The sequence below is a fragment of the Notolepis coatsorum genome (genome assembly GCF_963971535.1).
Source record: "Notolepis coatsorum genome assembly, chromosome: 2".
Lineage (NCBI taxonomy): Eukaryota > Metazoa > Chordata > Actinopteri > Aulopiformes > Paralepididae > Notolepis > Notolepis coatsorum.
In genome coordinates this window covers 30,188,298-30,214,633 of record NC_140166.1, presented here as the reverse complement: position 1 = coordinate 30,214,633, position 26,336 = coordinate 30,188,298, and the positions used below count along the sequence as shown (strand labels likewise).

Genomic DNA, 26,336 nt, shown 5'->3' with positions numbered 1-26,336 from the left:
TTATTCGAATGGGATATGTGGGCAGTCCTGATAATTGGTCACTTACTGCTAATATCCCCGTAAAAAAGCTCTGCTTCCTCCGCGGTGTCGAACATGCGAGTCAGTCCGTTAACGGTAACCCGGAGGCGGGCTGGATAGATGAGGTCGAAGTGTATCCCATCTTTGTAGATCTGGGATTTCACTTTGTTAAAGGTGGCCTGTTTCTTGGCGAGTGTGGCACTGAAATCTTCAAAGATCTTGATAGAATGCCCTTTGTATGTGCTCCAGTAGCACACCATGTTACCGCGCTGCGTCGCGGGACTCCGTGCTGCGTCACGGATCTGGTTGACTCCGAGTTCGATTCCCGGACTCGCCGCCATTTGCCGAATGTCTCCCCCTGCTCTCTCTCCCGTTTCACCCTACAACTGTCGGTCATGCTTGACCAGAAAAGCGATAAACGCTAAAAAATAAAGTAAAAAAAAAAGAAAAAAAAAAATGCCCTTTGTATACGACGTCTCGGTTCTTCTTAGCCCACAAAAGCACCCGTTCCTTTTGGGTATATTTATGGAAGCGGACAATGAAGTGTCGGGATCCTTGCTGCGGTTTCGGGCCCAGATTGCGGTGTGCGCGGTCCAACTCCAGGCTGGGATCCAGCTGCGCGTCTCTCGCCACCTCCATGAACAGCGCTGCCATGAAGCGCCGGGGGTCTTCTTCTCCCTCCATCCCCTCTGGGATGCCGATCACACAGAGATTTTGCTGCTTAGAGCGTGACACCAGATCCTCGATGGCTAGTTGCAACTTTTCATTCATCCGAGTAGTGGATTCCAGTTTGGACTTCAACACGGTCACATCACGTCCCAGTGTGGTAATATCATCTGAATGTGCAGAAAGAGCCGTCTCCATTGCAGTCATCGTGGCGGTGTGTGAGGCTACCGTGTCGGTGATTTGTTGAAGAGAGGCTTGGAGTGGGGCTAAGGCGGCGTTCATGGATGCGGTAAGTTCACCTGTTAAATTTTTACGCAGTTTATCAAGTTCACCAACCAGCATTTTAAGTGTAGTAGCAGATCTCTCCTCGTGCTGCGGGCTAAAGTGTTGATGAATTAGTAGTTGGCCTTGGTTCTTGTGACCACGACCCGCCATTCTGGTACTGGGAAGAAGTTATGGTACTTAGTGTACCTTAACACATTGAATGCCCATCACGAGATTTCTCGGGTTATCAGCCTGCGGGTTGAATGCCCATCACGAGAATTCTCTGATTTCTTTTTATTAGCGATCTGAATTCATATTTCATCAACCGAGTCTACCGTTGGTAATCCTGCCCCGCCAGGCGCTCAGATGTGAAAAAAGCGCCCCCTATCGTCTCCCAGATGATGGTAATGCTCCATTTTGGATTAGACTCGATGAAAATGGATGAGAAAAAAAAATCCGGAATCCACATTTTACTTCTCACGCATGTAACCGGAGCCGATCAGATTAATTCTGGACCCTCAGCACAGCGTGTAATATGTGTTTTACAGTATACGCGTGGGATCAATAAAAGGATAGATTTTTGGAATGGCGATCAGGAATTGGAATAATCCATTTGGATACCATCTGATCTCAGGTAAGGAATCTATTTTACCAGTCTTAGGATAATCAGACCCGTTTTCACGGAGATATAAGCTTTTCCCCTATAATGTGATATGGCTGTTTGACTGTAAGATCGATCAGGAACTGAGAGAATCGATTTTCAGCGCGCGGCACCAGCGTGCACACATACACATATACTATCGATAATCTAGCGTTTATTTGAAAACGATTCATAAATAGGCAGAAAAATGACAACGTTCTAGAATATTACAGTACAGGGCGATTATCATGGAATCTTTTATTTTTCCGTGAAAACGAGGGCTTTTCAAAATGCTATAAAACGGAAATGACAATGTTGACTGGAAATGAGTCATTGATAATGCGACGGGCAGATTAGACACATAGCCATAATTTAAAACATAGATTAGGCGATATTAATGCTAACATTGCAGTGGATGGTGGGCATTCAAGCACTAAATGTGCGCCCCCTGCTGGGCACTGAAAGTGTTAAAGAGTGGAGGATATTAGCAAAAATCAAGGTGCAAATGCTTCAAATTATAAAAAGTTTCGGGGAGCAAACGTTGTGCGTCCTATCACCCCAACGCCATAACCGGAAGTCCGGGTTCAGTTCACTTTTAACTCACATTTAAAACAAATAGAGTAAACAATTTACTCTGTCAAAAATGTAAACAAAATGTATCATCTGCACCAGGAAAAGAAGAAGAAACGGAACAAACAAAAACACAATCAATTAACATTTTTAGAAAAACAAATTCATTTGCTAATGATTGAGCATGAATTCTCACTATTTCTTGATAGGTTGGATATGACAACTCATAACTTCACTTTCATATTCAGTATGAAATGTGTATTTTGTTGTTGCTTTTACTATTATGTTGGATTGTGTTGTAAATACTGTGTTTTACTTTTAATGCTTCTGTTCTAGTTGTATGGTCGGTCTTATAACATCTTGCCAAAAGGTCTACAGTTGCGAAAACTAAAACTGACACATTTACAGAAATGTTGATTAATGTGTACTGTCCTTTTTTAAATAAACAGAGTAGAATTCAATATTTGAATTTGGATGAAAATCTAATTCCTTATAGTTTTTGTTGTTCTTTCATAATTCCCCATGCAAAATGTCTTCACAGGTCACCCTGGGACACACATACAGTATATGTCCACATTTCTCAAAGGGGTCAGATTGTAGGGTCAGCTTTCTTATGGCTACCCTGGAGGAGGAGGTAGGTAGGAGCTCAGTGCCCTGGAGGAGGTAGGAGCTCCATCCATACGAAGGAAACGCCAGCCTTTTCTGCTGTAGTGGCACCGAGCGGTGATGTCTCTCTGTGCCTCTCTGGAGGTGTATGGAAGCAAATGAGTGACAGAAGTATTTGAATTTGATCAGACACCGAATTTATACCATTGAAAATAATTACTTTGAAAACATGTATTTGAATTTTTTCAGACACCGAATTTATATCATTGAAAATAATTACTTTGAAAACATGTATCTGAATTTTTTTCAGACACCGAATTTATAGCATTGAAAATAATTACTTTGAAAATCATGTATCTGAAATTTTTTGCTCCGAATTTACCTATGTGAAATACAAATTCAGTGTTTAAAATTCAATGTAAAAAATTCGAATGCATAATAAAATTCAATGTAAAAAATTCAATGCATAATTGCGGTGTATAAAATTCAATGTAAAAAATTCGATGCATAATTGCGGTGTATAAAATTCGATGTAAAAAACCATCATCCGGGCTACCCAGACAGGATAAGCAATCGAGCCTGGATGCAATCGAACTGACTTCTGGCCTATCACTGCACGGCTTTGTCAATCATGTGATCACACCAACCCGGGAGAAAGGTGGCAGTATATATACATACGGTGGGGAGAGAATATATACATACGGTGGGGAGGAGACTGTACATTAGGAGGGGGTGGGTGGGTGGGAGAGAAATATACATATGGTGGGGAGAGAATATATACATACGGTGGGGAGGAGACTATATATATCCTCTCCCCACCGTATGTATATATTCTCTATATTCTCTATATACATACGGTGGGGAGAGAATATATACATACGGTGTGGAGGAGACTGTACATTAGGAGGGGGTGGGTGGGTGGGAGAGAAATATACATATAATAGACAGTCTCCTCCCCACCGTATGTATATATTCTCTCCCTGCCATATGCATATTTCTCTCCCACCCCCTCCTTATGTACAGTCTCCTCCCCACCGTATGTATATATTCTCTCCCCGCCATATGTATATTTCTCTCCCACCCACCCACCCCCTCCTAATGTACAGTCTCCTCCCCACCGTATGTATATATTCTCTCCCCACCGTATGTATATTTCTCTCCCACCCACCCACCCCCTCCTAATGTACAGTCTCCTCCCCACCGTATGTATATATTCTCTCCCCACCGTATGTATATTTCTCTCCCACCCACCCACCCCCTCCTAATGTACAGTCTCCTCCCCATCATATGTATATATTCTCTCCCCACCGTATGTATATATACTGCCATCTTTCTCCCAGGTTGGTGTGATCACATGACTGACAAAGCCGTGCAGTGATAGGCCAGAAGTCAGTTCGATTGCATCCAGGCTCGATTGCTTATCCTGTCTGGGTAGCCCAGATGATGGCTTTTTACATCGAATTTTATACACCGCAATTATGCATCACATTTTTTACATAGAATTTTATACACCGCAATTATGCATCGAATTTTTTTACATTGAATTTTATTATGCATCGAATTCTTTACATTGAATTTTAAACACCGCAATTATGCATCGAATTTTTTTACATTGAATTTTATTATGCATTCGAATTTTTTACATTGAATTTTAAACACAGAATTTTTATTTCACAGGTAATTTCGGAGCAAACATGATTTTCAAAGTAATTATTTTCAATGCTATAAATTCGGTGTCTGAAAAAATTCAGATACATGTTTTCAAAGTAATTATTTTCAATGCTATAAATTCGGTGTCTGATCAAATTCAAATACTTCTGTCACTCATTTGCTTCCATAGTGGTGCTATCACAGAGGAAAATAGGCAGTCTGACATCACATATCGGGGGGGAAGCAGAGCGCGCAGCAAAGGGAGGATGTGTTCGGTTACTCTTAAAGGGGACCTGCATTGCATATTCCTAGCACTATTTGGGCAACTTTACACAATTCCTGTGAGTCTATGGAAGACATCTGTAAGGTTTATTTAAAAAAAATCATTGTTTTATATTTCTAATGGAGTACTCAAAAGCATCATTTTCCAGCCTCAAGATTTCAGCCTGTTATTGGCTGGGCTCCGCCCATAAGCACTTTCAGTGACAGTCATCCACACAGTCTGCGAGTGGCAGACAGACAGAGAGAGAGAGCGAGAGCGAGAGCGAGAGAGAGAGAGAGAGAGCGAGCACTGTGTAAACACAGCTGCGTGCGAGATACGCAGGTCCCCTTCTCTTTCTCTCTCTCCCTCTCCCGTTTCTTCCACTGTGCACTACAGCTTAATGCTCCCGAATTGAGAGAGAGAGAGAGATAGAGAGGGGGAGAGAGAGAGACAGACCGAGAGACGACAGCGCGATGCGCGTGTGTGTTCTGTCGCGAGGGTCTATCTGATTCTCTCTCTCTCTCTCGCTCGCTCTCTGTCAAACCCCGTTTGGTGCGCTACAACCACAGAGCCAATCGGATCACTATCCGCTCCATCCTCGCCACGTGACGTCACCATGCGAGTCAAATCAGAACGGCCTGATTAAAATGGACCAGGAAATGAATGACCTGAATGACGGCAATCCGCCAATATGGTATTTAGAGACACCGACACATTGATACTAACTCCTATTACTATAATACAATGCTAGACACTGAAAAAAGACATTTATAATGCATGTCACCTTTAAATAAAAGCCGACAGCTGCACTGAAAAGGATCACACCAGGAGAGCACATCCGTCTTCCTGTGTGGTCCTGATGACCATACTGTGGAACAGCCTCCCCCTCCACATCAGGTCAGCCCAGACCCTGGAGGTCTTTAAGTCCAGACTAAAGACTTGTCTCTTCGCCCTGGCCTTTGATCAGAGCTGAGCCTGCCTCATAGGTCGCCACTTTTAGTCCTTTTATGCCTTATTTTTGTAATCTGCTGCACTTTTCTATCTTTTATCTTTATTTCTATCTGAACGCTTGCACTTATTTGTATTTGCACTTTTTGCACTAGTATTATGCTTAGTATATGTACCGTTAGGCCTGCCACGATAACAAATTTTGCTGGGCGATTAATTGCCCCCGAAAATATCGCGATAAGCGATATTATTGCGACCGGTTAGAGAATTTTTTTTTGAGAAATTTATTTCCCAAAACTTTTATTTTGAAGCCCACCGCTCCGTCTTTTCCGGTGTTTTAGACTTTTATTTTGAAGCCCACCGACCGGACCGGAAGTATTGTTGTGATTATCCTAGCTTGCTGATGCTGCTGGTGGACTGGGGCCAGCTAACGTTAGCTTGCTGATGCTACTACTACTTCGACATGCTGCTAATGGGCTGGGGCCAGCTAACGTTAGCTTGCTGATGCTACTACTACTTCGACATGCTGCTAATGGGCTGGGGCCAGCTAACGTTAGCTTGCTGATGCTGCTGGTAGATCGACATGCTGCTAGTGGACTGGGGCCAGCTAACGTTAGCTTGCTGATGCTACTAGTAGATCGACATGAGCTAATGATAAAACAAATGTTGAGATTGTTGGTGAACAACTAACTTTAAGTTGGTTTTAACGTTAGCTACTAACGTTAAAACGCTAACGTTACACTACAAATAACGCTACTTGGTTAAAAGGAGCAACACTATTGAGAAATGTAGTTAAGCTATGTGGTGTTGCCCCACGGAGCTCCTGTGCTGTGCTCTCTGCTCTGTAGTAAAGCCAGCGGCCCGCCTCCCAACACGGACAGTGACTGACAAGGGGCACTGGTTCCGCCTCATTAAAACAAACGTGCAAATGGCAATTAATCGCGCCCGTCAAAATCATTGCATTAATTTTAATTATCGCGGCAATTAATCGATTTATTGCTTATCGCGGCAGGCCTATGTACCGTATAATATATTATGTATTTTTTGCTCTATGCCTTTATCTGTGAAGCACTTTGGTACAGTCACAACTGTTGTAGATATAAATAAAGTTGATTGATGATTTATGACCACATGAAAGAGTTGCAGCACGTGGTCCTCGCTCTGGCTCTGAGGAAGAGGAAGATACCTGTTCCCACCTGTTGTGCATCTCCCACAGCTTGGTGCCCTTCCTCATCTCCCACACGCAGACCAGTCCCTCTCCTCCGCCGCTCACGATCTTCCAGTCGTCCGCCTGCACCGCCGTCACGCCCAGCTGGTGGGCGTACAGCGACATCACAGAGGAGCCCGCGGCGCGCAGGTCGAACACCCGCACCCTGCAGGGGCCACCAGGAGAGGAGAACAGGGGGTTCAGACAGGGGCACACACGTGATTCTCCACTACTAATGAACCCTTTCACTGCCACACGACAGAAGGTTAACCCTTTACTATCACACAACCGGCGGTCGCCGTCGGTTGTGTGACAGTAAAGGGTTAACCTTCTGTCGTGCGGCAGTGAAAGGGTTAAGGCTGAGAGCGTTAGCCAATACAGACGAGAGCACATAGTTCAAGTTTGCTTTTATTTGTCACATATAAAGTACATGTACTTTACAGTGAAATGCTTGGTTCAGTTTGAGCCCCTGAGAATGTGCGTCATACAGTAAAGTAAGAAGTAAGTAAAAGAGGAATAAAGTCCCAACACTATACAATATAAAGAACAACCTAACCTACGTTTTTTTGGCTGGATAGTTGTATATTTAAGATGTTAGAATGTATATACATACCAGAACGTATATCCCGGACCGTATTTTATTCTTTATTCTATTTTATTCTTATTTCTACTATTATATTCTTATATCTATTTTAGTCCTATTGACTACCTAAATGTTTATTGTTGTTCAATGTGAGCGATCTGTAGTGCCGAATTCCCCTCAGGATTATTAAAGGATTTATATTCTATTCTACCATCCGATCTGTTACTTTTACTGAACAGTTTAAAGGTAGACCATTAGTTTGCAGTCATTTGATATAATTCCTTTTTTTTTTTTAACATTCGTCTGTGTACCAAGAAATGCAGAGAATTAAGTCTCTTTGGTTTTATTTCTGACACTGTTGGTATTGGGTGAATTCTACCATACAATCGCCTGTTTTAGTGCGATGTCGGCCCGATATCCAATGTATTTGGTGCATCCCTATAATTTAGTGAGAGCTTGTTTCTTTAATGTCGATTCAACTAGTTAGCTGAGGAACTAGGGTACTTCAGCTATGTCAGAGGTAGTGGCTTCAGTTCTTTGATGCTGTTGCAACTTACTTTACTTTACTAATAAAAAACAAGGCATGAAACTAACTTCTCAACTGGCTGGTGGATTCTGGATGTATCAGTCAATCCAATGCCCAGTAACCAGAGGATAATAATAATAATAAATAATAATAAATTGGATTTTAACACTTTCAGCGCCACACCTGGTTTTCCGTTTTACCGCTTGAATGCCACCATCGGCGCCAATGTTAACGTTAATATCGCCTAATCTATGTTTTAAATTATGGCTATGTGTCTAATCTGCCCATCGCATTATCAAAGACTATTTTCCAGCCAGTGCTGTGAAGGCAGATTGTTTTTTTATCGCGTCGTTGCCGTTTCAGAGCAGTTAGAAAAGCCCCCGTTTTGATATAAAAAACAGCTCATTCTGGAGCATTCTATGAAAATCGTCTTTTAGTGGAATATTCCACAACGTTGATATTCGTCTGCCTTTTTATGAATCGTTTTCAAATAAACGCTAGATCAGTGGTTCCCAAAGTCGGGGTCGCGACCCAAAGGTGGGCCGCGAGCAGCCACGGGTGGGCCGCGAGATGATTAAAAAAAATAAAAAAAAATAAAAAAAAAGATTTTTTTAATTTTTAATTTTTTAATTTTTTATTTTTTTATTTAAATTTTTTTGGTCAGGCCACTGAACTTAGAAGCATGCCAGGACAGTGTTTCTAGTTGTATTCTAAAATTCTATTCTATTGTATTCTAAAATGTGACTATATGGTTTTATATTAACTTAATAAATAAACAAAAACGAAAAATCTACTTATTTCAACGAACATTTCAAACTAAATAACAGATTATGCACATAAAACGCTGAAAACAACCGAAGCAACAATAGTATTTTAATGAGGCTATTATTATTATCATTATTATTTTGCAACAAGTTAGCCCTCTCATAAATAGCACATATAAATGAATAACTAACTTGAACTAACTTAATAGGATTGAAGTGATATTTGGCTTAAAAAATCGGTCGCATGGCAAAAAAAAAAAAAAAAAAAAGCCAGACGATGTGCATTGGGCCGCGGCTCTCTGACGCCTTATTTTCTGGGCCCCGGCCTGAAAAGTTTGGGAACCCCTGCGCTAGATGATCAATATTATACGTGCACGCACGCACATTACGGCCGCGCACTGATAATCGCTCCGTTGATTTCCTCACTGACTTTTACAGTGAAACCGAAAGAAGACATTTCACAAAACAGCTTATAACTTCATCAAACTTACTCTGATTATCCTACCACTGATAACATAGAGTCCTTACCTGACATCAGATGGTATCCAACTGGTATATTCCAATTCCTGATCACCATTCGAAAAAATCGATACGTGTATGGATCCAACGCGATACAGTAGAACTCCATGATCCGCGGGGATCTGAGGCTCCAGAATGAACTCTAGTAACCCCGGCTGGATCAGTGAACTGGAAAATGTGGAGTACCGGATTTTTTTACCCATTCATTTTCATTGAGTCCATTCCAAAATCACTTATGTCATCTGGGAGACGACAGGGGGCGCTTTTTTCCACAGTGATCGCCGGCGCCCCTCGGCTATACTCGGGTAGGCTCGGGTGATGCAATAATTTTTCAGATCGCAAAAAAAATAATAATAATAATTCCGAGAAATCTCGTGAGTGGCATGCAACCACCTATAAAAAAACCAGAGAAATCTCGTGAGTGGCACTGAAAGTGTTAAGAGAGAAGCGCCTTTCTCAGACTCAAGGACACTGTACAAGGAAAGGGTAAAAATAAATATATATATATATGTGTATAGTAACAACAGGAAAAAACAAATAAGATAAAAAAGGAAGCAAGGTGCTGTCCAATTGGATGAAGTGGTTGAAATTAACAAACAAAAAACAGAAAACAAAACAACAGGATCTGTGGCTTAAAAGAAAAGAGTCAGGGGTGGGCTACTTGGGAGCAGGGCCATGTTGCGTGAAGGCAAGTGCATTGATGCATCCAATACAGGTTGATTACCTGGCCTGCTACAGTGACTCGCAGAGCAAGTTCACCACTGGTTGCCAGGGTGAGCAATTATTTAGTAGTATGAATGAATGAATGAATGAATGAATGAATGAATGAATGAATGAATGAATGAATGAATGAATGAAAACTTTATTTAACAGATTGCAGAATGGGTACAATACAGTACGGCTCAATAAATACACACAATTGTTAACACTGTCCCGGCCAACCACGTATATACGTTATTGGGCGCCATGCATAAAGGTCCAACCACGTATACGTTATTGACTCGTTTTTGCTTTTATTCCATTTTAATATCCTACTCAATGTCACGGCGCTGTATGTTGGCTGGAAAATGCCTTTGGCATTCAGAAAAGTGCCATACCGGCCAGATCCTGGTAGTGGCGCTGTCTCGAGAATGGAGTAATCCTTGTTTCATTCCAAGTTAATTTTTCTGTTAGCCTGAAGCTATGGTTTCAACCGATCGCCTGGAATACTTATTGCAACGCCGAATTCAGTATGCAGTAAAAGAATATAGCATAAGCCAATGGACATATCGATCTACCAGATGGCGATCAATAACTGGGAAATTCTTTTTGGAATCCAACCGGCCACAGGTAAGAGCGATTTGACATCAATTTCAGCCTGATCGGGCCTTGTTTTCATAGCCAACCACCCGGTCAGCGTATGTTGTTGTAATAACGAATGCCGTTATTGGTAATCAATAATCAGAAACGACTTCCCCCGCCCCCCTTTCATGCATTCATGGTGGACCATGATACAGATCATATGCATTTTGATTTTTAGCTCTAGCTTGTGTAGGGCCGAAACGCCAATCGATTTAACGTTATTAGCTTAGCGCCCTATAACTAGCTTTGCAGGAATTACCCTAGACCAATCCGATATAACGTTCGTATTCACGACGCTATAAAATGGGAACGTATTGATGAAAGAATAATTTCTTTATGGCATATTGAAGGGAAGGTTTATACTGTCAATTGACAATGACAATGGACACATAGCAATAATATAAAATATAGATTTAGCTCTACAAACAACCTCACGCAGAGTGAAACCTTGTTATGAGAAGCTGGCCTCATAGAGTGAGAATAGACGGCCCCCAATGGCCGGGAATTAAGGGGTTAAGGGGATGCAGACCAGAGAAAGACGTTTGTCTTGTTTACATCAGGGTCCCATATTTTCAATTCATAGTGACATTTAAGACATACGCAACATACAGGTATATAGTACTGTTACATTTGTGACATATACTAAATGCAAATATACAGTACTGTTACCCATAGATCCTAACAGAATATATACATATGATGGGGAGGAGACTGTACATTAGGAGGGGTGGGCGGGTGGGAGAAAAAATATACATACGGTGGGGAGAAAATGTAGACATACGGTGGGGAGGAGACTGTCTATTAGGAGGGGGTGGGGGGGGGGGGTTTGGGTTTGGACATTTACGGTGGCCAGTTTCGAATTGCAGCCTCCCGTAGGTGCTCTTTAACACAATGGCTGCCAAAAAACTAGTTAACGCGTTATTCCAATCGAATTCTGCCAACAACGAGTAAACTCGTTATTGGATCGTGGATTGGATTTCTTTTATTCGCTATTTCCATTCATAATTCATCCTGCTATGCTGTAGGACTGTGTGGCACTCTGTCTGGCCCGCAACGGTCCGATACCGCCGCCTAACGCCTTGCGGCCGGTATTTTGAAACAATGTGGTTTGTTTTCTAGGCCGAGCTGCAGCGTGCAGGCGGGGTCTAAACACTCCAGCAAGACAAGCGCTTATAGGGATGGCACCCCTGTTCATTTTCTTTGGTGGATAACGTTGGACAGACAATCGCGATCAGTATTTGGAATGGCAATCAGATAATTGGATTATTCTTTTTGCAGTACATCGTAGACAAGGTAAGGACTATATGTTATCAATCTTAAGCTGATCCGATAATGTGTCTGTGGTGTGTGTGCGGGCCGTGTCCCGTTGGTTGCGATCAAAGCACGGAGGGCCGGCGTGAATATTAAAGGCAACAAACTTGTGTTCAGCTTTTCTCTGATTGGCCACGACCCCACGCCGCTAGCCCGCCCCCTTTTGCCGCGAGCACAAGCGTTTTGCCGCAAGCACAAGCGGCAGGAACCTTCAAGTTCCCTGGTGCAAAATAAATCTGGTAGTTGGTTTATGACGTTAATTAATAATAAACACTGTTAGGACTATAAACACTGTGCGGACTATCTGACTCTTAATAATAAACACTGTTAGGACTATCGATTCACGCGTCACTACTTTACTTTACTTCCTGCTTCCGCAAAGCAAGCTGCTTTTTACTGTCGCTCCGCATTTTTTCTGCCTATCGCTAATATAATGATTTATTACAGCCCTTTCAACTTTAATTACTCTGTACGTTAACTTCCAGTTCCTATGGTACTTCTCCAGAACTGTGAATTTTCTTATCTATTTAGACTTATGACCACAGTGCTCCATCGAAAGGACGAGTACGTGGGACGAGTACGTGGGAGGAATAGCGAGCCGTCTTATCAGCTACACACAAAGGACTATACCGGCCACTGAAGGAGGATATTTATGAAAGAAGAGGAATACAGAGGGTTCCTTGTTATTTTGAGTTTTAACGAGACGGAAGACGACAGTGGTTTGGTCGTGTGAGTAATAGAGCAACGGACCGCTCCAGAGCAATGCTTAGGAGAGAGCGACGGATACCCCGGTTGAAGTGACCCACCATCACCACCACCACCACCACCACCATCACCACCATCATCACCACCACCATCATCATCACCACCAGCTAAGTATCTAGCTTAGCTTCAGTTTAGCCTAACCTGAAAAGACAGGAAATAAGGGAAGATGCCGGGACTCGGCTCTCCCACAGAATGTACTAACTGCTTGAAGATGAGTATGATGATTGTAGAGCTGGAGGCTCGGGTTTCTACCCTGCACCAAATCCAACAAGATGAGCGACTCATTGACTCTATTTATGAAGCTACTACAAATACAGCCAACGATACCATGGTTGAGACCTGGCCTGGGCTAGTAGCTACAGTACAGCACCACCCAAAAGACGGTCCTTGGCACAAGCAAGGAGCTAGACCAAAGACCACCGTCAAGGATAAAAGGAGAAATAAACGAACCAGGAACACGACTATTACCTCGCCCCCGGTACCGCCAGGAAATAGTTTCAACCTACTCTCGGAAACACGCATATCAACACCAAAAGCAAAGAGACATAGAAGCGTGGCTAACGACGCTAGCGAAGCAAACAGCGAGCGGAACGGAGCTCACGACGCTAATAGCAGGAATACCGGAGCTCACGCTAACACTAGCGAAGCAAACAGTTTGCATGCCGGAGCTCACGCTAATGCTAGCGAAGCTAACAGCCGGCACATCGGAGCACACGCTAATGACGAGACGATGAGGAAAACAGAGCCACGAGCGACACGGCTAGCAAACACGACCCAGACCGAGCTAACGGCTAACAGCGAAGAGACTATCATGCGCCGAGGAGAACGTCGCGGTAGCCAACGCCGAAGGTACGGGACCAGCATTAACATGACGGCTATTGAGAAGGCTAACAAGGCTTCACCAAGGCCACAGGACTGTGGTAAGAACCGGCAGACTAGGCCTAGCCCAAAAACAAACGGCCCCAAAACTGTTGGAAAGAAAAATGCTAACTTTACACAGAAAATAGACTGCATACTGATTGGAGATTCCACAACAAGGTATGTGGAGATGGCAAACACAGAAAATATCTGTCTAGACAATACATCTGTGAAAGAGCTGGCCGAAATACTTCCAACACTAATCAGACCGGGCATAACAAAAATTGTCATTCACTCTGGATCGTTTGACATCCTGCGAAAGAAGACTGGCACAGAGACTTTGAAAGACGATTTCACACGTTTAATGAACACACTAGACAAACATCAGTCTGTGTACATAGACACTGATGTGTCCATCAGTGGACCAATTGCATGCTTTCGCAGAGGACAAGAAGCCTTCAGTCGACTCCTAAATTTTAATTCATGGTTAGGGGCTGCATGTCTTGTACACGGCCTGAAATTCATTGACAACTTCAATGTTTTCTGGAATAACCCAGAACGTTTTCAAAGAAATGGCTTCTTCCCAAATCGCTTAGGTTCAAAGCTCCTATCAGCAAACATGCGTCATGCCTTAACGGCCTCCAAGAATATTAAACTCATACCAGCACGAGAGATAATCACGAAGGACACAATCTCACCAGTGCAGCAGCAACACAAGGCACCCCCCCCCCCCCCCCATATCACACAAGGCCATCTCGTCTGATCAAATGTCCCCGAAAGCACAGTACAGTCAGTACGGTGCAGTATAGCACAATTGCCATGCCATCTCTCAAAACATACCGGTAATCATAACCAGCCAATGGCATGGTGAAAAATATACGCCATCAATGCGTTTACCTGCTATTAACCTCAGGGCCATTAAGGTCAAGCCAAAGCAGACCTCCTCTAAAGAAGTCCAACAAATAAAATTAGCTTTCCTAAATGTCAGATCACTGAATAATAAAACATTCTTAGTAAATGATCTGATTAAAGAAAATAACTTAGATTGCATCTGCCTAGTAGAGACATGGCTAAATAATGACACAGCTACATCAATAATGATAGAAGCTTGTCCACCAGACTATAACTTTTTTCAAATACCCAGAAAAAATAAAAGGGGCGGAGGAGTTGCAGCAATCTTCTCCTCAAAACTCTTGTTTAGAATCACAGAACTAGGCGAGTTCATGTCAATGGAATATCTTGCCATTGAACTAAAAACAGAATCAACTATTATTGTCACAATATACCGCCCGCCTAGACACTCACCAATATTTATACAGGAGCTCTCTGAACTGATCTCACTATGTGTTACCGGATATGATAAGGTGATCCTAAATGGAGACTTGAACATCCATTTTAATAAGAAAACAGACTCCAAAACTATAGAACTAAAAAATCTACTGGATAGCTTTGACCTAATACAGTATATAACAAATGCAACTCACAGGCTTGGGAATACACTAGACTTAGTTATAACAACTGGGCTAAGCATAACAAATATCTCAATAACTGAATTACCTCTCTCCGATCATCACTGTATATTTTTTGATACTCAAATAACCCTTACTAAAACAAAAAAAATAAATCATAGTTAAAAAGAGGCTCCTAAACGACAAAGCTGAATCAAAGTTCATTGATCTTATCAGACTACATGAACCACACAATCATGACAGCTCTCTAAATGAAATGATAGAAAATCTCAATGATGCAATGTCATCTATATTAAATTCTGTCGCCCCATTAAAAACGAAAAAGAAGAAAATTAGAGCCTCGCCCTGGTTGAACTATAATGCTGTCAACAAAGAAAAAAGGAAATGTCGTGCAGCGGAGCGAAAATGGAGAAAAACAAAAACCACCATATGCTGTGATATATACAAAGATGCTTTAACTGCTTATAATAAAACCATCCGCTTAGCAAGGAAAGATTACTTCTCTAAAATCATTACAGAAAATGCTGGAAACTCCAGAATCCTTTTTTCCACTATTAATGTACTACTCAACACTACCCCTACACCTCCTCAGTCATCAACGGTTAAGTGTGAAGAACTTGCACTATTCTTTAACAACAAAATAACCTTGATCAGGGCCAGCATTACTCATGATGGAAATAAAGCTGATTGCGGCAAACCGTGCAATGTAACCATGAGAAGTTTCACATGCATCACATTAGATGTACTCTGCAAAACTGTCTCAGAATGTAACTCCTCCACCTCAGACATTGACCCTATACCTACAGCTTTCTTCAAACGGGTATTTAATAGTGTTTCAAGCCCTGTGCTAGATATCATAAACACTTCCCTTAGGACTGGTATTTTCCCAGATGCCTTTAAAACAGCAGTTGTAAAGCCATTACTAAAAAAACCTAACTTGGATAGTAATGAAATGGCAAATTATCGTCCAATATCCAACCTACCAATCATTAGTAAAGTACTTGAAAAGATAGTTTCAGTTCAAATAAATTCCTTTCTTGAACATCTTAGAAGAATTTCAGTCAGGATTCAGAAAATATCATAGCACTGAAACTGCCCTCACCAAAATAATCAGTGACCTCAGACTAAACTCTGACGAGAATAAGATCTCCATCCTTATCCTGTTAGATCTCAGTGCAGCATTTGATACAATCGATCACGATATTCTAATCGATCGTCTTGAAAACCATGTCGGTTTCTCAGAACATGTGCTGGGCTGGTTTAAAACATACATCAGAGGGAGGAAATTCTATGTTAACACTTTGGCTGCCTAAGGTTAAATTCATGATATACCATAGTGAAGTGGCTAATCCTTCATACATTTCCATTTAGCCACTGGAGTTAGTTGCAGATTTGGCCGACGCGCATTCATCATAAAGCACTCAGAGATGATGTAAGTAGATTGACATTTATTAAACATAAACTCCGGTTGACTTTGCTAAACTAAATAAAATAATATCGAACAGGATCTTGACAAAGTAAATGATATAATTGGTCTGGCTTGATGCGGTCGAAAAACTATTGCACACCAAACGCCGCTGTCTAACTCAGCTGTCAGACAGTTCATTCACTGATTTGAAGCCTCCCCAAGGGGGGGGGGGGTGCATCTATGAGTGGATCTATGCCGCGCCCCCACAGTCATCAACAGATAAGTGTCCAGGTAATATCTATTTCAAGATTAATTCAAATCATACAGGTAAATACAATTTCATATCAATTATTAATATAATCCATAAATCAAAATATATGTTATGTTACATGTTTCCCATTAAACTCAAATTGGGTCAATATGGCTCCAACATACCGGCCCCTAATTGGAGACACTATAGCAAAAACAATTATAGTTATCAATAACATTAAATGGAGCCAGAGTGCACACGTAAAAATATAAACATGAAATACCAGAAAGCAATTCATTACATTAGTAATGTTCAATACAGTCATTATCTTTTCTAATTCCATAATGTTCAAAATGTATCCCCCCCCAGTCCCAAAATCCATACCAGTCCATCTTCATCATGCCCCAACTTAACCACCACCCACCACCCACAAAGTCCCAGTGGCATAAGTGTTCTTGATGGTATGACAACCACGATACGCCAGCCATTGGATATGGCAAAGTCCCATGGGAGTAGATGTGGTGTAGGATAGAACAGTTCATCTGTGTAAAGAAGTGCGAGAGGGTAGTGTGTGTGCAGTGGCATGGGCAAAGTGGGCAGGGGGCAGGGGAAATTTAACATTTTCAGCTCAATCATCGGCTTCCAGCAGCAAGCAGAGCTTATCGATGGGCCTTTGGAGTGTGTTTGTCTTGGTTCGAACTAACACACTCCTAACATGCCCTTTAGAGTCCGGCAAGGTCTTGACCACACGGGCTAGGGGCCATGAATTCCTTGGTGCAGTTTCGTCTACTATGACGACTACATCATTGACATTGAAGTTCTTTCTTGTCTTGAACCACTTTTGTCTTTGTTGCATGAGTGATAAATATTCTTTGGTCCACCTTCTCCAGAATAGGTCTGCAAGGTATTGCACCTGTTTCCATCTCCTTCTGGCATAGAGTTCATCTTTACGAAAGAGCCCAGGTGGCAAGAGGGGTTTGGTTTTTAACTGTAGCAGGTGGTTTGGCGTTAAGGGCTCTAGATCATTTGGATCCGTTGATACAGTCGTGATGGGTCTATCGTTGAGGATGGATTCGACCTCACATAGAGCCGTCTGTAGCACATCGTCATCCATCGTTTGCTGCTTTAGGACTGAGAAGAGTACCTTTTTCACCAGCCTGATCAGTCTTTCCCACACTCCTCCAAAGTGGGCTCCGGAAGGCGGATTGAATAACCACCTGACTTGATTGGTCAGGAGTGCATCCTGAATTCTTTGGTGATTTAGCTGAATCAAAGCAGCTTCCAGTTCTTTCTGAGCACTCACAAAGTTGGTACCACGATCTGTTCGAATGGTCAGTACCGATCCTCTCCGACATAAAAATCGCCGTATGGCGTTGATGCAGGAGTCTGTGTCCAAAGTGCTTGCCACTTCCAGGTGAACTGCTCGACTGACGAGGCAAGTAAATATTACTCCCCATCGTTTCACATGTGCTCGACCTCTCTTAACTTCTATGGGTCCGAAATAATCGATGCCCACGTGAGTGAAGGGTGGGAGATCCGGAGCAACACGATCCTCTGGCAAGTCAGCCATCTTTTGCTCTCCAACTCTTGCTTGTATGCGTCTGCAAAATACACATGATTTTATGATCTTTCTTGCTGAAGAGTTTGCAGATGGTAGCCAGAATTTCTGACCGAGCCTGGAGAGCATGTGGTTTCGTCCAGAGTGCCCAACCTGCTGGTGGATATCCTGCAAGATCAATTTGGATACATGAGAGTCTCTGGGCAGTATGATTGGGTTTTTCAAACTCACTGGCATAGCCGTTTTACTTAGCCGCCCTCCAATCCTTAGGATGCCTTCATCCATGATCGGATCCAATTTGCGTATGGAGCTGTCCGCTTTGACTAGTTTGTCCTTTTTCAGAAGAGTGAGTTCTGAATCAAAGTAGCGCTCTTGTTCATAGCGGATGATTGACTTCTCTGCTTCATACAAGTCCTCCACAGATAAGCCTTGTTGCTCGTCTTTAAGTTTGAAGGAGCGGGTCACACGAACCTTGGCCTTCTGACTTTGAAGCAGTAAGAGTTTTTTAAGTTTCAGCCACCAGCCCACAGCTCTTTGAAGTTTCTTCCATGAAGAGTAGTATTCAATTAGCTTGCTAGTAGCGCTGTTGTCCATGTTCAAGCAATTTACAGTGATGTCCTTTTTTACCTCTGGGTCACTTGGGGGGATGTGGCCAAGATCCTCAGGAAATTCAGGCCATTCCGCTTTCTCCTTTGACAGGAAGTCGGGGCCATACAACCATCTGGTAGAATTCAGAAATGATTCCATGTGCAATCCACGTGAGGCGTCGTCTGCCGGATTGTCCTTGGAACATACATGTCTCCATTGATTTTTGTGAGACAGGTTGTGGATCACTGCAATCCTATTTGCAACGTACGTGTGGAATCGTTTTGTTTGGTTGAAAATGTATTTCAGTACCGATGTACTGTCTGTCCAGAATGTAGAATTCTCCAGTTCCATATGTAGCTCCCGTTGTAACATTCTGTCTGCTTTCACAACAAGCGTTGCAGCTGCAAGCTCAAGCCTTGGAATGGTGATTTGTTTTAGTGGAGTTACTCTGGCTTTGCCAAATACAAAGGTAACATGGACATCTCCCATGTTATTTGTGAGTCTGAGGTAGCTTGCTGCCCCAATTCCTGACTCACTCGCGTCACAGAAGTGATGCAGCTCAGCAGTCCTTACAAGACCAAAATGTTCAGGCCTTAAGCATCTGTCCACCTCGAATCTGCTGAGTTGATCTAGCTCTGTAATCCATCTTTGCCAGGGCTTTGATAGTTCCTCAGGAATGATGTCATCCCATCCACACTTTCCAATGCAAAGCTTCTGTAGAATCTGCTTGGCTTTGAGGATAAGGGGAGAAAGGAAACCCAGAGGATCGTATATGGAACTGACTATGGAGAGAATGGTTCGTCTAGTAGGAGCTCTGTTTTTGACAGAAACCATGAAGTTGAAAGTGTCTCTGTGGATGTTCCATTGGATACCTAGTACCCTTTCCAGCGGTGGCTTTTCTCTATCCAAGTCAAGTTGTTGCACTAGCTTGGCTCTGTGACTTTCAGGAACTGTTGTCAGTACTTCCTGGCAGTTGCTCACCCATTTGGTTAGGGTAAAGCCCCCTAGGGTGCATACTTCCCTAAGGTCCTTTATCAGTTTGATTGCTTGTCTTGGGGAGTCCACAGACTTGAGGCAATCATCTACATAGAAGCCATGCTTGATTGTATCAAGTACCTCCATGCTGTATTTCTCTGAGTTGTCATTTCTGGTTTGCTGCAAGGCAAAGTTGGCAATACTTGGAGATGACACCGCCCCAAAGAGATGAACACTCATGCGGTACACTTCCAGCGGCTTAGTAACATCTCCTTCTGGCCACCATAAGAATCTCAGGAAGTCTCTGTGCTCTTCATGTACTTGTACTTGGTAGTACATGGATTCAATGTCTGCCATTATTGCAATTTGTTCCTTGCGGAACCTAAGCAGCACGCCTAGAAGCGGGTTAGCCAAATCTGGACCTTGGAGAAGTTCTGTATTGAGAGATCGGCCTTCGTACGACGAGGAACAGTCAAAGACAACTCTGAGTTTTTTCTTCCGTTTGTGGTAAACCCTGTGATGAGGTATATACCACACATGGCCGTCGTGCCTTTGGAGCTGCTCTTGCGGCACCTTTTCTGCATGCCCTTTAGCCAGTACCTTCTCCATAAAGGCCTTGTACTCTGCAGCATAAGCAGAATCTCTTTTGAACCTTTTGGCTAGGTTCACTGTGCGTTGCGCTGCCATTCGATAGTTGTCAGGCAGGACAACATCCTTGTCTCGAAAAGGCAAAGGTAAGTTGTAGTGACCGTTTTTAAAAACAACAGAATTTGTTGCCAGGTCCATGAACCTCCTGTCCTCACATGACATCTCTCTTTTTTCTTCATGCTCCTTTTCAGGGAAGTCCTGGTTGTACTGCTTGATCAGCATATTCTTCAGATCTTCCATTGAGGTGCGATTAACTGACACTGACTTCGTTCCAGATTCCTCCATAGCAGAACAAGAGTTGAGCGGGCCATTGACCACCCATCCTAGCTGTGTCTTGACTGCATACGGTCCGTTTCCTTGACTATTTATTATTTGCCAGGGTTCCATGGCTTTCGGAACGTCCATTCCTATTAGGATTTCAATGTCAGCCTCGATCTCATTTAATTGGATTCCACTGAGATAAGGCCAACTCTTCAGATCAGACTGGGTGAGTAGGTTTTCCTTCGAAACAGGAATCTTTGCTTGGGTGTATACTTTAGGCAAGTCAATCCATGCATCACCCTCTAAATTGCCTACCTCAAGTCCTTTGAGCTCATAGCTCTTGACAGGTCTTTCCTGTCCCATTGTTCGTAGAAGAATTTGGGTCCTGCGTCCTTTGGCCTTCAGCCGATTCATGAGGTTTTCGGTGCAAAATGTAGCCGAGCTTCCTGGGTCAAGAAAAGCATAGGTTAAAATAGTCTTGTTGCCTTTAGCTACTTTTACCTGAACCGGCACAATTGCTAGTGCGCATTCCTTGCCGGCCCCTGTTCCTTGATCTGCTGAGACTAATCCACTGTTGATTCTTGTTCCATTAGAATCTGTGGGAATCAGGTGTTGTGCAGTTTCCTGCTTTGAGCCTTTGCCATCAATATGCAGCAATGTTGGATGTGTTCTCTGACATATCTGGCAATCTAGTTTCCTTTTGCACTCTTTGCTCATGTGACCCTTCTTTAAGCATCCAAAGCAGTGGCCATTCCTTTTTAGATGTTCCACTTTCTTCTCATGTGGCTCCGATTTAAACCGCAAACAATCCAATATTGCATGTTTGCCTTCAGTGAATGAACTGTTTGACAGCTGAGTTAGACAGCGGCGTTTGGTGTGCAATAGTTTTTCGACTATGAAGTGGCTAATCCTTCATACATTTCCATTTAGCCACTGGAGTTAGTTGCAGATTTGGCCGACGCGCATTCATCATAAAGCACTCAGAGATGATGTAAGTAGATTGACATTTATTAAACATAAACTCCGGTTGACTTTGCTAAACTAAATAAAATAATATCGAACAGGATCTTGACAAAGTAAATGATATAATTGGTCTGGCTTGATGCGGTCGAAAAACTATTGCACACCAAACGCCGCTGTCTAACTCAGCTGTCAGACAGTTCATTCACTGATTTGAAGCCTCCCCAAGGGGGGGGGGGTGCATCTATGAGTGGATCTATGCCGCGCCCCCACAGTCATCAACAGATAAGTGTCCAGGTAATATCTATTTCAAGATTAATTCAAATCATACAGGTAAATACAATTTCATATCAATTATTAATATAATCCATAAATCAAAATATATGTTATGTTACATGTTTCCCATTAAACTCAAATTGGGTCAATATGGCTCCAACACATAGATTGCCAGCGCTATTTGTCTATGGAGAAAGTCCCCTTCTTTGCAGGGCTATAACTTTTTAAATTCTATTGCTACATTGCCATTATTAGGGCCCATTCAAAGTCCTATATGTATTGTTCATTGTGTAGCAACGTTAAACTTTTTCATTCACATATTCATAGTAAAGTATGGTCTAATGTATAAGTATGTTTTCATCTCTTTCTGCAGCTTTCTCCAGAACGTGATATATAGCCCCAAATGCATTATATTGATGATGAAATACAGTTTGATGGCAATCAGCGCGATATAAAAAATTCCAACTAGACGTACTTCTAGAAGTTACTACACGTCATCTGATGTTGACCGGATGGGCGAGGGGGCGTTTATAATTCCGTGGGCAGCGTTATACCAATCATCTAATGTGGGTCAAATGTTGATAATAGCAGTTAGTATCGAAGACGGTAACGTTACACGCTGAAACTCACCCCAGTCTCCGCGCGCCGTTGGGCGATCATCGTCGAGTAGAAATCTTATCATTATGGGATATATTTTTACCCGGTCCATCTCCAGCTTGTATAATGGTATATATACGTCCAAATCATGTTGTTTATCGAGTTATTGCCAATCGATCACCGTGTAGCGTGACGAGCCAGAGTCCCATGAACTATAGCGAGCGCCCGGAAGTACTACGGTCGTCATGACAACCTCTATTCAACATCCTGTTTGGCGATTGCGCCGATCGGCCACCAGATGGCGCTCCTGAACCGCCAGAGAGCTCAGTGGGTCCTGCTGGTGGATCTCAGGCCAGCAGAGGGGACATATGAATCCGATCGCAGATTTTTGAAATATTGATATAAGGACGACGTAACACGTCCTCCGGCAACTTTAGCATGGCCAGCAAAGACGTCTAAAGACGGGTCCCGGCACTCAAAGTGTTAAACTAGGAGATCACATGTCTGATATATACGACAACAACTATGGAGTTCAAGTTCTTTAATAGTTGTCATACAGAAGTACAGAATACTTTCATACAAAATGCTTCTTACTGGTCCTTACTTACGGCAACAACTATGGAGTTGCACAAGGGAGTTGCTTAGGTCCTTTACTCTTCTCCCTTTACATGTTACCGCTGGGTGATATCATCAGAGAACATAATGTAGACTTCCATAGCTATGCGGATGATACACAACTGTACATATCTGCTGAACCAAATGATACAGCGATTAGCCCCATTACAGACTGCTTACTGGCAATAAATAAATGGATGAGTAAGAACTTCCTGAAACTAAACGAGAACAAAACTGAAATTCTAATTATCGGCTCCAAAACAAAAAAATAAACATTAATAAAGAACCTGGGGGGACTAACCCCTTGGATCAAATCTGAGGTCACTAGTCTTGGGGTTATCATAGATTCAGAACTGAACTTCAATTCTCATATTAGCAAAGTGACGAAAACATTGTTCTTCCATCTCAGAAATATAGCAAAAGTACATCCATTTATTAATCAGAACGATGCTGAGAAGCTAATTCATGCATTCATACAGTATCTAGCCGGTTAGACTACTGTAATGCACTTTTCACAGGTCTCCCTAAGAAAACCACAGAGAGGCTTCAGCTAATCCAAAACTCTGCAGCCCGACTGCTAACTAGAACCAAAAGGAGAGAGCACATTAGTCCAGTCTTAGCTGCTTTACACTGGCTTCCTGTAACATTTAGAATTGACTTTAAGGTCCTTCTCCTTACATACAAAGCTCTAAATGGACAGGGACCTAGCTACATCGCCAACACTCTAATAAATTACACACCAGCAAGAACACTGCGATCATCAGCTGCTGGACTACTAGAGGCTCCCAGAAGCAGTCAAAAAAGGATCGGTAATGCAGCCTTTATCAACTATGCCCCAAAACTATGGAACAAACTACCCCAAAACATCAGGGAAGCCAACTCGCTAGACATCTTTAAAAGACAGCTTAAAACCTATCTCTTTGCTCAGGCATTTCACTGATAGATATCTGCTACCACCTAGTGGCAAGAGGAAACATCAGGGATATCCTGACACAACTTGTATTTACCTGCACTATTCTTACCATGCCTACTCTTGTACACTGCCTATCAAATTCATGTGTCGGTTATTGCACTTTTTATTTCTTACTGATGACTATTTTTAAACTGAATCATTTTAAACTATTTTTATTATTTGCTAGATCCAAATGTGAAACACTGTGATTATTTGTATTACTGAATAGAGAGCCTATTAGGATGCTAGATTCTAATGTGAAACACTGTGATTTGCCATACCTTGCTATGCTCGCTCATGTCTGTATTTTTTATGTCCGTTCTATTTTATAATTTTTTGACTATTTTTAAACTGAATCATTTTAAACTATTTTTACTATTTGTGTTACTGAAAACTGTAAGCGGAGAGCCTATTGGGATGCTAGATCCTAATGTGAAACACTGTGATTTGCCATACCTTGCTACCTGTCTATCTTTTTATGCTCGCTTATGCCTGTATTTTTACTGTTGTGAAGCACTTTGAACTGCAACCCCTGTATGAAAAGTGCTATACAAATAAAGTTATTATTATTACTACTGTAACTAGAAACTCTGCTGGGTGTCACTGTACATCAGTGTGGAACTGTACTCTGTAACGTTATATGCTATTTCGCCCGTGGAGGCTGCTGAAGCGCCAGTGGGGCGACGCGGTGGTTTGTCCCCGGCTTCCGTGCGCCGCCGCCGGCTGCACGCAGCAGCGGCCGTGCTCCGTTGTAGAACAGTAGAAGCCCTTCAATGACAGCGCTCTCATATTTTGCGAATGCATAAACTATATCTTAAATTATGGCTATGTGTCTAATATGGCTGTCGCTTATCAATGATTTCGCGACAGCCATATTAGACACATAGCCATAATTTAAGATATAGTTTATGCATTCGCAAATATGAGAGCTCTGTCATTGAAGTGGGTGGTGGCAGCGTTATAGATAGGAGGTGTACTGTATGTCAAATGTCGGTCATGTGGTGGAAGAGTTTAGCACAGTCACACAACAGAACACCAGTGTTTCTAGTAGATATGTTTATTAATATAAATAAACACCTCTGTCTGAACTGGTTCGACCACCAAATGATCCCAGCTCACTCTCTTCCGCGTCTGCCGCGTCTCTCAGCGGATAAGGATAAGGGCGTGTGCTAGGGCGGTCACGTGGCCGTGTGGCCAATCAGAGAAACGCTGAACGAAAATCTGAACACAAGTTGGTTGCCTTTAATATTCACGCGGAGGGCCGGCTTCCCCCCTTTCATGCATCGATGATGAAACATAATACCAATAATATAGATGTGATTTCAAAACAGTAGCGTGTACAGGCGAGAAATTACAACGTTTTTAGTGAATTGCACGTATTGCTGCATAGGGATTACACAGAATCACTCTAGAACTATACTCATATTCACCACAGTATAAAACGGAAATGTATGGATGAAAAAATTATCAGTTTTTTGCATGTTGACCGGAAGAAACTCATTGACAATCGACGTTGTTATTAGATCCATAGCTATAATATTTAATATAGTTTTAGCACTACAAACACCGGCATCTACCCCCATTGCATTACAGCGCTGGTACAAACGGCCATGCGCCCACAGCAACCTCTTGAATGTGGGTAGGGATTCACATATTTTTACGGCTGTGGGTAGGGCGTTCCACATTGTTGTGGCATAATTGCGAAATGTGCTTAGTCCCTTGTTTGTGCCGAATCTGGGTTGCACATGATTTGTAGAACTCCCTCTGGTGTTGTGGTCGTGGACTTCACTGACCTTTGGGAAGTATTTCGACATGTACATGGGTATCTTAGTGGTGTAGTCGTGTATCTTGTAGACCAGGCCCATTGCAAGTTGATGTACTCTGTCGTCTACTCTAAGCCATCCTAGGTAGTCAAAGTGGGCAGGGGTGAGGTGGGTTCTAGGAGTAAGGTCAAGCAGTAGTCTGACCAGTTTGTCAGACTTGTTTTTAGCGCCTTTGAGGTGCTTTGGTACCATGAGGTGCAAGAAGCATAGTAGTAATTAGTAGTAGTAGTAATTGGTAGTAATTAGTAGTAGTACGTCGTAGTATCATTCAATGAACAGCCAAACAAAGTGATTGAGGTTGTTACTTCCCAGGTTGTGGAAGACTCACACACTCCCAGGGCTCAACTAGAGGAACGTGTTGAAAGGCTGCATTCATCTCTACACACAAGCACTATTCTAGATGTTCAGGACGTGTGACGAAGCCCAGCTGTCGGCATGCAGTCAAGAGACTTGATCAA

General features: G+C 42.6%; 1 protein-coding gene across 1 annotated transcript in view; it reads right to left on the bottom strand.

The window, feature by feature from the left end:
• Positions 1-26,336, bottom strand: part of fbxw8 (F-box and WD repeat domain containing 8) — a 125,145-nt gene that overhangs the window by 10,242 nt on the left and 88,567 nt on the right. Inside the window, exon 9 of the mRNA XM_084308099.1 lies at positions 6,821-6,997. Coding sequence (XP_084164225.1) covers positions 6,821-6,997 — 177 coding nt within the window. The remainder of the gene's footprint in view (positions 1-6,820; positions 6,998-26,336) is intronic.